This window comes from Gracilinanus agilis, chromosome 1 (genome assembly GCF_016433145.1).
Source record: "Gracilinanus agilis isolate LMUSP501 chromosome 1, AgileGrace, whole genome shotgun sequence".
NCBI lineage: Eukaryota > Metazoa > Chordata > Mammalia > Didelphimorphia > Didelphidae > Gracilinanus > Gracilinanus agilis.
Genome location: NC_058130.1, coordinates 396,339,600 through 396,351,874, shown reverse-complemented (window position 1 = coordinate 396,351,874; position 12,275 = coordinate 396,339,600). Strand labels below are relative to the sequence as shown.

The following is a 12,275-nucleotide window of genomic DNA, read 5'->3' as shown; positions in this document are numbered from 1 at the left end:
TGTTGCAAAAAAGAAAGAAAGACAAGAGAGAGGGAGAGAGAGAGAGAGAGAGAGAGAGAGAGAGAGAGAGAGAGAGAGAGAGAGAGAGAGNGAGAGAGAGAGAGAGAGAGAGAGAGAGAGAGAGAGAGAGAGAGAGAGGAAAAGAGAAAGATATTCTTCAATATGCACTCTGAGTCCATTAGTTTTCTGTCTGGAGGTGGATAGCATTTTTCATCATGAGGTTTTTTAATTTGACATGGTTCATTGTATTGATCAGAGTTATTGAGTTTTTCACAATTGGTTATCATTGCAATGCTCTGATTCTGCCCACTACTTTTTTTCTCCTTCAGTAATGTTTCTTTTTCCCACTTACATGTTGTTGACATGGAATCTAGAAGCCCCCAAACTTGTAGCCTAGAAAGATTTAATGACCCCCAGTTTACTTAGCTTGAAGGTGAAAGCCCCAGGTTTGATCTTGTCACATGAGAGTTCCTCCCTGAGGGAAAGTCCAACTTCACTAGTCTCAGACTAACAAAAGACCTTATTTAAGCTTGAGAGTGGAGATGATCATTCCCATCAGAGCCAAGCCCAAGCCCAGTGTACTCTTTAGCACAGTAGTGCAATGAATGCCTCAGCCTTTAAACTGAAGGTCCTGAGTTCTATCCTCGAAAGGAGGGTGTGATACAGTGGGAGGCTTCTGGAGACAAAGAAGAGTTAACTTGGCTTGGACTTGGCCCTGATAAGAATGGTCATCCCCACTCAAGCTCAAAAATAAGGTCTTTTGTTAGTCTGAGACAAATGAAGTTGGACTTTCCCTCAGGGAGGAACTCTCATGTGACAAGGTCAAACCTGGGGCTTTCACCTTTAAGCTAAATAAACTGGGGGTCATTAAATCTTTCTAGGTTAAAAGTTTGGGGGCTTCTAGATTCCACATCGACAACGTAAAATCTATTTTAATATTCATTTTTTTTAAATGTTGAGGCCCACATTCTCTTCTTCTCTCCCTTTCTTCCTCCTTGAGTTGGTAATCAATATGATATTAGTTATATATGTGCTATCATACAAAACATATTTCCATATTCTTTTTGCTATGGAAGAAGACACATAAAAAAAAAAAACCACAGGAAAAAATTAAGAGTGTTCTGCTTCTATCTGCATCCAGACTTCATCAATTCTTTCTCTTGAGGTGAATAGCATTTTTCATCATAAGTCCTTTGAGATTGTCTTAGATTATTGTATTTGTGAGAATTGCTGAGTTATTAACACTTTTACCCTACTTGTGCTCACTTCACTCTAGATAAGTTCATGTAGTTCTTACTAAGTTTTTCTGAAATCATCCTGCTCATCATTTCTCATGGCATAGTAGTATTCCATTATGATTATATGCCACAACTTTTTTAACCATTCCTCAATTGATTGACATTCTCTCAGTTTCTAATGCTTTGCTACCACATAAAGAGCTGAGAATTTTTAAATTTTTTTTTTTTTACAAATAGCTCTTTTTCTCTCTCTTTTCAAAAAATTCTCTACTGGATACAGACCTAATAGTAGTGGTCTTGCTGGGTCAAACAGCTTTATAGCCATTTAGGCATATTGATTTCATTTTAAATCCATTTATGTCTTCACTTGATTTTTAGAAACTATCCCTTTTTCATTATTACTTTCAGGACTATACTATTCCATCACAATAATATACCATAATTTGTTCAACCATCTCCCAATTGATGGGCATACTCTCAGTTTCCAATTCTTTGCCACTACAAAAATGGCTGTTAGAAATATTTTTGCACATATGACTCCTTTTTCTTTCCCATTGATCTTTTTGGAATACAGATGTATTAACATAATGATAAGTAAAAGGGTCCATAATTTTATAGGCCTTTTGGCACAGGTCCAAATTATTCTCCAGAATGGTTCTAGTATTTCACAGCTCTACCAACAGTACATGTGTTCTGATTTCCCCACATCTCAACCTATGTTTGTCTTTTTTTCCCTATCATCTTAGCCAATGTGTTACATCCCATAGTTCTCAAAACCTACTACAAAACAGTATATACCAATAGTGCTCATCAAAAAAAAAATAAACTCCTAGTCCTTTAGACCAAAGGTTAGAAAACTATGGACCAAGAACCAAATCCTCTAGCTTTCACACATCCTGGCTATGAACTAAGAATTTTTTTTTTTTATATTTTAAAATATAATTATTTTATGAGGAATTCATTCTTAGCTTTCAGGCCATATACAAGTAGACTTCAGGCCCAGTTTGCCTATACTTTTTAAACTAAGAGATCTGAGTTCATCAGCACCCTAGGAAGACACAGTTTATGTATTCCCTAGTGCTATAAGTAAATTAAATTATCATAAATCTAATCTTGCTGATTGATGACATTGAGTTTTATCAAATTACTTTGTTTGGACCAGTTAAGTTATTTCATTGTCTCCCTCTTAAGAATATAATAACTATGAACCACAAAAATTAAAATATTTTAATACACTGGTTTAAACTATTTTAAAAAACTGGTATATAAAAGCAGGGTAATTAACTTGCCACATTTGTTTCAAAAGTATTTTCAGTCATCTTATCTTAGCCAGTAGTCTACCTATATTATATCTATTTTTGCTTTAGGTAAACACATTATTCCACAATCTCTCTTTAGGTCCAATGAATATTTTCTTCCTTTATCCTATTTTGTTCTATTCAACCAACATTATAGAATCCTTATGAAATGGCCACTTGCTGGTATAGTAGAATACTACAAAAATGATTAACAACTACTCAAATATACTAATTTTGCATTTATGGGCTGGTATTTGCTTATTCCCCAACATATATAGAAAGATTTTAGATCATCATAAAATATTCTTCAAAATTAGAATAAAAAATGATATTGTCCATTTACCTAATGTTTTACCCAATAGCATATTTTTCCCAACTGTTCTCCTGTAAGTGATGGGATTTCCAACATTTCCTTTGTATGACTATCTCCCAATATCATTGATTTTGCAGCTTATGTTAGCATTTCTCTCATAACAGGTTATGTGGCAAAATGAATGTGGTATTCTGGTCTCAGAATTAGAAAGATCCCAAATATGACATATATTATCTGCATGACCCTGGGCAAATCACTTAACTTCTTGGTGTCTTAGGTAGTTTAATAGAACATTCATAGAAGTAGCTTACTCTATTAATGAAATCACAGGTTTAGTCTATATTCCTATTATTTTTCAGATTTCTCACCATTGACCATGTGAACATACCTCATGTATTCAGCTGAACCCTTATTAAATGAATGCCTAAATTCAGTTTTACAAGTTGTTTGAAAAAAAGAAAAATGAACATCTTGACATGTCAACATCATTTGTTCATTCTTCTCATATCATTCTTTTGTTTTTTCTTCCCATATCCTTCTTCTTTCTCATCCAATCAAACAGGCACCCACTTATACTACTAATGAAAGCTCACACTCACAGAATCACATCTAACACTCACAACACCTCTCTCAAAAGTATCTGCAACAAGTATGAAATTATAAATTGGCTTAGTGGAAAATGATCAAGCAAATATACTTTTTTATATATATGGTTCTGCGGAGATCTCTTTATCATCTCTGATAAGGACAGTTTAGTTGATAAGGAAATAAGGACAGGACAAGGGAAATGTCTTTTACTTCATGCTTCCAGCTCTGGCTCCAGGAGCATGGAGTTTATTACATATATATATTTCAAGACTCATTTCACACAAAAGAACCCCCCTGAAACTTTGCAGATGCGCAGAAGTTACAAATTATGTCATATCAAAACAGAAAACATTGGCTTCAGAATAGACCAAGGCCAAGGCTGAATTTTGACTAGGTTCTTATCAGAAAGCCAAGTTGGGGAGTATCTTGGCCTTGGCTATAACAGGCAGCAGCATTCCTTGCTGTGTTAACAGTGTTAACCCTTTAGATTCAAGTTTGATAGGAACTTAAAGCTTTTCAATAAGGTCACAATACTTTTCAACAAGAAATCACAAAGATCACAAAAGGTGTCAAAAGAGGAATCTCATATTTTTATCTATTCTCTTATTGGCTTCCCACATGGTTCTCCTGTTTGTACAATTGGTTGTCTAACATCTCTTTACATAGAAAAGTTTGCTGAATATATTCAAGGCAATGGATTGAAAAGTGCTAGGAAAACTTGAGGACTTTTAAGAATAATTCTTTCTATAGCTGCCTTTGTCCTTCTTTACAAATCATCAAACAGATTTCTTAAAGTTCATGTTTTTCAAACATTTCTTCTGATTTCTTTTTCAATTATTTTAATCCAATTTCTGCCCACTGGTCATCTGATAATATCCCATCGCTTCAGCTTATTTTTGTTGCTTCAATTCATTAAGGAGAGAAATGGATATTTTCACTGAATTCAACTCAAAGGACATTTATTTAATGGAAATTGTCATGGAAAGAAAACCCTATTTTTATAAGTTAGGATATACAACAATGTTTCATCCATTATTACAAATCAAAGCAGAGTGAGCTACCTTTTACAAACAGAAAGATTTATTCATGGGTGAATAGATCTCTTAATGCAAGCCATTTCTGACAGATTCTTAAAATATACAGGAAACAGAGTCAGGCTGGAGTTAAAATTGGTTGATCACAGGCCTTAGAGAAAATCAGTTATTGTTCAGGGGTGAGGACAGTGACTTCCTAATCTGATTTTCTTTTGTTGACCTTGAAGATCTACCATAAGGTAGATGTTACTTATCTTTTGGTTGGTCTAGTCCAAGATCTATGGACTCTTTTTTTCTAGAGGTAGAAGTGTGACCCCTTCCATTTGTGCTGAAGTGGAAGCTTATTGTAAAGTGACTCTAGAGATTATCAAGAAAGAAATAGAATAGTTTATACCATCAATGATTTTATAATCTAGAGGGCAGAGAATTCAGTATGTACACAGATATCTAAATACAGTTCATACAAAATTATTGGAATGAGGTTAAGGACTGGACATATGATTTCACTGGTGGAGGAAATTTTTAGATGAAGAAATTCACCCAACCAAAGTAAATCAGAACTATCTCTGCAATAAATTTAGTTTCCTAGAACTCTCAGAAATTAAAAGACTTACTCAACTAGCTATTTCTCTAGCTACAAAATATATCTCTATATAACTATAATGCATCTATATATCCATGACATCTTTTTCATTTTTTTTTCAAATTTGTTGCATTTTTGCTCTTTTTCAAGTTTTTTTCTTCTTTGTAAGATATAGGACATGTAAGAAATTAAGTTGAACTTAAAAATCAACCTAGAATCAAGCACAAATTTTACAAATGATAAAATAATGATGCTGGCTTTGTATGCTACTGGTGGCAACTAGGCAACACTGTGAATAAGGTGTCAGACCTGAAGTTAGGAAAATTCACCTTCCTGAGTTCAAATTTTGTTTCAGAAACTTACTAGCTATGTCATCCTGTGCAAGTCACTTACTCTTGTTTGTTTCGCTTTCCACATCTATAAAATGAACTAGAGAAGAAAATAGGAAACCAGCATCTTTGCCAAGAAGCCTCCAAATAGGGTCAAAAAGAGCTGGTCCTGTCTGAACAACAAAACTTCATAATACTAATTGTCTCTGGATTGAGCTATGTACTTGTAGTTGAATAGAATGTGACTTTTTTTCTCCACTTCAGGCATTTAAGCTATGAGACTATAGTTAAGTCACTTAATATCTCTGGGCCTCAGTTCCTCAACTAAAATATGGGAACAATACTTAAGAGTGATAATATTAATAACTGATATTTATTTAGCATAATAGCATAAGAGACACTTTATGTACAGTATCTCATTTCATCCTCCCAATAACCCTGTGAAGTTAAATGTAATTATCCCCATTTTACAGATGAAGAACTTGAAGCTCATGGAGAGTAAATGACTTGATTGCTGATTATAATATGGCCAATAAATGTATCAGGTCTCCCTGACTCCAAATTGAGCAATCTATCACAGGGTTATTATGAAGCTCAAAGGAGATAAATTAAGTGTTTTGCAAGCCTCTCAGTTACCACCACTGTGAGCTGAAATATCTGAGTTATCTATCCTTTGTAAATGACTATTAAAAGAGAACCATCAGTTTTCTATGTGTGCGTATGTGAGTAAGAAGGCATAGAATAATTCAAGTCTGAAATACGCCTAACATCTTTCTGAAAACTTATGCTGTTAATAAATTATTTGGGGACCCAATATCTAATCTCTGGAGTGATAATCAATGGTTGATGCTTTACAAATGCACTGATAAGGGAGGCAATTATATAGACAGTACTCATAGAAATGTCTCACTTATTCCATGAGAGAGGTGATTATACACTTTTACTCAAGGCCATTCTAGCCACTTATTTAAAAAAAAAAAACAGCCTATTGTGAAACATTGATAATACTAAAGCAGTTAAAATCTTCTTCCTATCCTGGCGAACTCATAGAAATGATGAGAGCATGCCACTCACAGGATTTATTTTTTCTTTTACTCCAAATACAATACAGAATTTTACTCACCCTGGGTGGCACTTAAAAAGAAGGAGGATTCTCAAAACCCAGCTTCTAGAAGTGTGCTGTCACTTTATTGAATAATGATGATGATTTACTTGTACTCAAAGAAATGTCAAATGGGAGCCAGCAATGAAGTCAGCTGTTGGTGGTAGGAAAGATGATTGCCGTTTCGCCTGCCCCATGAGGTGTGACCCTGGTATTCGGTCAGTCCTGGCAGGTTCAGAACAGAGACATTCTGACTATTGCAGCAACCTCACCTTTGGTGTCACTTTAGCAAGCACAACTGAAAAGAAAAAAAAATGTCAAACTTCTCAAACGATGGAAATTCAGCTTGCTTAGAAACATTCTTTTTTATGACAGATTTCCACACACACAAGAATAACCTTTTCTTGCACTGTCTAATGGTTGAATTTGTCATCCTTTCTCTGAGGTGGCCAATCTGGTCTTGTTCAACTTTTTTATTTTTTCTTTGCCAGGAGCTTTCTGATGTCTTTTCTCACTTAACAGGTCGTCATGGAGATGGAGGTTATTGGCCAGTTGACACAAATTTGATTGATAGAAGCACACTTAATGGTAAGTATGCAAATGAGATTCCATTGGATTAGTTTTAATAATTAATTGGTTAATCCTGAAGTCTTTTTAAAATTCATCCTGGGCTCTAAGTGCCAAGGCATAAGTACCTTATGGGAACACTGGAAATATGAAAAAATGAGTCATTTGCGGGGAGGTTTTACAAAAGTTATCCAAAGTTAAACTCACAAAAAAAAGTAATTTGCACTGAAGGCTAACAGGTATGGCAAGAGCTTTAACCCCGCAAAATACCATTGACAAAGACTCTATATAAGGGGTGTTCAATTGCTCTGAGAAACACAATTGTGATCTGTTACCTGATGCAAATTCATAACCATCAGGGGGCAATGGGGCATAGTGGAGAGAGGAAGCTTACAAAGAATTTCTGGATTTTTTTCAACATTGGATTTCATGAGTTAAGATGAACATGGACATTTAGACTGATGACAAAATATATCTTGAAAGAATATCTTCATCTCAAAACAAGTCTTTATAATAAGTAGGCTATATTTTTATGTTATTATACACTTTAAAAATGTTATCACATTCACCCTAGTGCAAATATTAATAATATGGAAATAGGTTTTGATCAATGACACATGTGAAACCCAGTAGAATTGCACATTGACTATGGTGTGGGGAGGAAGAGGGGAGAGAAAGAGCATGAATCATGTAACCATGGGAAAATACTCTAAATCAATTAATTAAATAAAAATTTTTGGTTAAAATAAATAAAATAAAAATAAAAAATGTTATCACTGTTCATGTAAACAACAAACTATTGTACTAAATATATTACAGTAGGTAATTTTTCTGCTGTATTTAATAATTCAATCAATAAGCATTTATTAAGCACCAGTTACTATAGATGCCAGGTACTATGCTGACTATATATATGTACTCCTATGTATATATATACATATATATACACGCATTCATACATATATGTATAAATATATATATATACACACAAAAATATATATGTATTTATGCCAAGCTTTATTGAAGCTAAAAACAGTAAGAAATACCGTGTCATATATATGTATTCCTCACCTCTTTCTCCTCTTGACTCTATCCTAACCTGAGCCTCAGTAGCACTGAAAGCCACCTTTCCTAGAAGTACTCTGCCCATATATGACAGGGGAAAGAGCACAGGATTTGGAGGCAGGAAACACCTGGACATCCTAGTTGCATCATCACGGTCAAATCTCTCAACATCTTTAAGCCTCAACTTCTCAAACTTTTAAATGGAACAACAATCCAGATAGTACTTACCTCACAGGTTTATAAGGAAATTAAGACTCAAAGGAGGCACTGTAAGTCAAGAACTTTTAAAATTTTAAAGCACTATATAAATGAATAACTGCTACTATTGTCTATGGTCATTATTCCTTCGTTCCGTCAGGTAACCATCGAGTAATAAAGCATAGAATTCTGCAGGTCAGCTTCTCCTTTCTGCCGGATCAGCAAGTCAGCCCTGGTAATATGTAGAATAGTTGTCAAAAGAAATAAGGGTAATCATCTGAAAGGGTCATTATATATTTGTAAATTTTCTTAGACTAATAGAGACACCATTTAGTGATGCAGGCTAGAGATCCAGGCCTGAATATTTTCATTTAGAGTGACAAATTTAGATATTTGCTATTTCTCTGAAAATCTTGACATGAATGAGTACTTTTTTTGGGAAACATGTATGGATGTAATGCCCTGGAGAAGAGTAGCTAAACTGCTGATGGCAGCATTCTTCATGTACCATTTTCATTAAACTCAATCTACACTTTTCTACTTTTTTTTTCACTCTTACACCCATAGAGAAGAATGTAGTTAATTCCCAGCATCCTTTGGAAAAGAGTTTAACAACTTCCACATCGAGTAATTCTAGACACACAACTTCATATACTAACTTGAGAAGGATGGAAGGGAAAGTCATTTTAGATCATGGTTAAACTTTATAACATGGTTTGAAAAACAAACTAAAGTCAGATTTGAATCCTGGATCCACACCATCTTTTGAGCATATAATAATAATAATGATAATGTTGGTAGTATTTATATAGTATTTTAAGGTTTGCAAAGCACTTTTAAATATATTTTATCATCTGACCCTCAAAACATCCCTGGGAGGTAGATGCTATTATTATGCCCATTTTACAAATGAAGGGACTGAAATAGGTAGAGATTAAGTGACTTGCTCATAAGCCCATAGTAAGTATCTGAAGCCTGATTTGAGTTTAGTATTTCTGACTCCAGGAGAAGCATTTTTCCCACTCTAAAACCTCATTGTCAAAAAAAAAATATGACCATGAATTATTCAATGCACAATATATGTGCATCTAAATTTCTTCATCTATAAAATGGGGAGAATAATACCTCCCCTACCTAGCTCTCTGTGATTTGGGGAAAATCAAATGAGATCACTGATTCAAGGAGGTCATGTATTGTCGAGAGAGAAAAATCTGAAGGTGAAATTTTGTTGTTGAAATCTTTTCTTTTTTATCATCATCATTTCCAAATATATCCTTCTCCTATCCCCGACCTCAAAGTCATCTTTGGAAGAAATAATTTAAAAAAAAATAAAAGAAAGGGAAAAAACAGTGCAATAAATCTAACCAACATATCAAACAAATCTGATAGTGCATTTAATGTTGACTGACATGGCAACCAATAAAACTGCCTCTGTGATCTTGGGCTGCATAAAGAGACCTTCCTTAGTTTCTCTGGAACTTTGGATTAAATGTAAATATGGATCTGTAATAATTGATAACTTATGCCACCCCATCCTACCCTCAATGTCATCAGAAACTCTACCATTGACTCTCCCTTTCCTGAACCTTTATCTCTCCATGCTTAGGACAAGTAGATGGATTCAAACCACTATGGATATTAAGCTCAATAAGCTTACTGTTGGGCTCTTCATTATAGTGTCATTGTGGATAAAAAATAGAATTTTGGATCTAGAGTCAGAAGTCATAGGTCTAAATCCAATTTCTAAAACTTATTTATTTGAATTCTCTGGGTTTCAGGTTCCCCATCTATAAATGAAGGTGTTCAATTAAATTAATGGCCCTTCCAGCTTTGATCCAATGAATGAATACTAAAAGAAAAGGAAGGATGGTGGTTTGAAAGAGTTGGAAAATCACAACTGAAATTTTTTTTTAATCTCAGGACAAGGTGATTAAAGATAATGAATTCATAAGATCATAAATTGATATCTGAAAGGGACCTCAGAAATCCTCTCATTCAACCCCCTCATTTAATTTATGGAAACACTGAGACCAAGAGACATTAAGTGAACCTCCTAGGGCCACATAGGTATTAAGTACCAGAAAAAAAATCTGAATTTAGGTTTTAAGCTATGGAGCTATGATGCTCATTTCACTGCCTCTCAAAGGAGAGTAAATGGAAGTTTCAAGTACCCTTACCTCCTTTAAATACTTTGGAATCAGCTGACATTGGTAAGACATTACTGCCAAGATGTCTATCACCAACTAAGTGTGTCACTGTGAACCTTGGTGTAGAAGAGTCCAAAATGGGAGTATGGATGACAGAAGATTAAAGACGTCAAGATAATTTTGGGAAAAAAATCTAATTCCCATTGCCTTCTAAACCATGACTGAGCAGTTATTATATGTTCTGCAGATTTAACAAATGTAAACCAAGCAGACAGGAAATTATATTCAATTCAAAAAGAATTCCTAAAGGATGCTCTTTTTTTTTTTAAAAAAAAATCAAGTTAAAAGCTTACATTGACGGAAGAAGCTGACCCTGCTAAAATTTTTAAGTGTCTTTTCAAGTTTCTCGTTGAAAAGCAACAATAGCCCTAATTGACATTAATAGGCAAGCTAATCAAATGTTTTCTCCAGACCTCAGATCATGAGAATGATGGTAATTGAAGGAACTCATATATAATGGGTCTTTTTTTTAATCTTTCAAAGAGAAAGTTTCCCATGAAGCTTTTCATCATTTTGTTTCAATTTGTTTAATCCTCCTGGTGAGAAATACAATAGTAATTAAGCTTGACCTCATATACAATATCAACACACAGGAGAAAACTGTGAAGATAAAGCAGATTGATAGTTTCCCATGACTGTGAGCTGGATTTTACAAAAGCTCTCCACTTCCCCCTCCCATCATCTAATGGAGTTTCAGGGTGTTTACGTTGTTGAATGAATGACTGAACAAAGTACCTGAAGTCTTGGGGATAAACCTTTGCTGGGAATACCAAATCATTATTAGCTCTTTGGTTGGTTAAAGCAGATGGATAGCACAGAAATAGATGGAAGCAGAGGACAGAAATAACTCTTTTGCTACTGTCCTATCCCAGAAGATAAATGATAGTATTTATATAATTTAGCTTTAACTCAAGCTATTACAAGCAAATCAGTGATGCTATCTGAGAACTTTTGCCCTTTAATTATTAGTCATCTAATATTTTGTGCTTTGGGAGGGGGCTCATTTTCCTATAAGGTGTAACAGTGAGATCCCAGTATTTGCCATAATGCATTTTCACCTCTCCTCAAGTAGGCTCTAGAGATAAATGAGCATTCTGAAATATGAGCGTGTGTATATGCATGTGTGTGAGTGTGTGTGTCCAACTCAGCATGCAAAGAAATACTCATCACATTGCCCTTCAGACTTAAAAGTGATAGGGAATTGCATATTTCTACTGAAACAAAATGGACTCATTTTTAAAAACTTGGTAGGAAATGAGCAAAGAAGCATCATTCCCTCGCTCATTCAGAGCATGAAGTTTCACTTTATGCAGCTTAAGATCATAGGGGCAGCTATATTGGCTGCCATATCTGCAGGTGACCCATTTTCAGCTTGCCCAAATCTTTTCTACATGAACTATTAGCTAGTCATATTTATATCTACCACTTGCTTGTACAGTTTATTTTTTTTATCCAAATATAGGATTTTATTACACATTTCTTATTAAGTTTGGCCCATCATTCTAGTCTTTCAGCTTATGTCAATCCTTTTCCTTTCTTCATCATTCTCATGTTTAAGAAATATTTATATACCCCAAGATGAAATCTGTCCTTGTACTTGGTTCTTCTGGGTCCAAGAAGAGCAATCTTAATCCTTCTGTCCCTGACCCCAATATTGCAGCCCTTCAAATATTTGAAGATAATTATCATATCTACTTTAAGTTTCCTCCAGGTAAAAAATGTCCAGTTTTCTTCTGCCATCATATGGTATGTT

General features: G+C 34.5%; 1 protein-coding gene across 1 annotated transcript in view; it reads left to right on the top strand.

Moving 5' to 3' along the window:
- DCC (DCC netrin 1 receptor) overlaps positions 1-12,275 on the top strand; it is a 941,371-nt gene that overhangs the window by 843,080 nt on the left and 86,016 nt on the right. Inside the window, 1 exon segment of the mRNA XM_044681552.1 lies at positions 7,008-7,073. Within this exon segment, the coding sequence (XP_044537487.1) occupies positions 7,008-7,073 (66 nt within the window).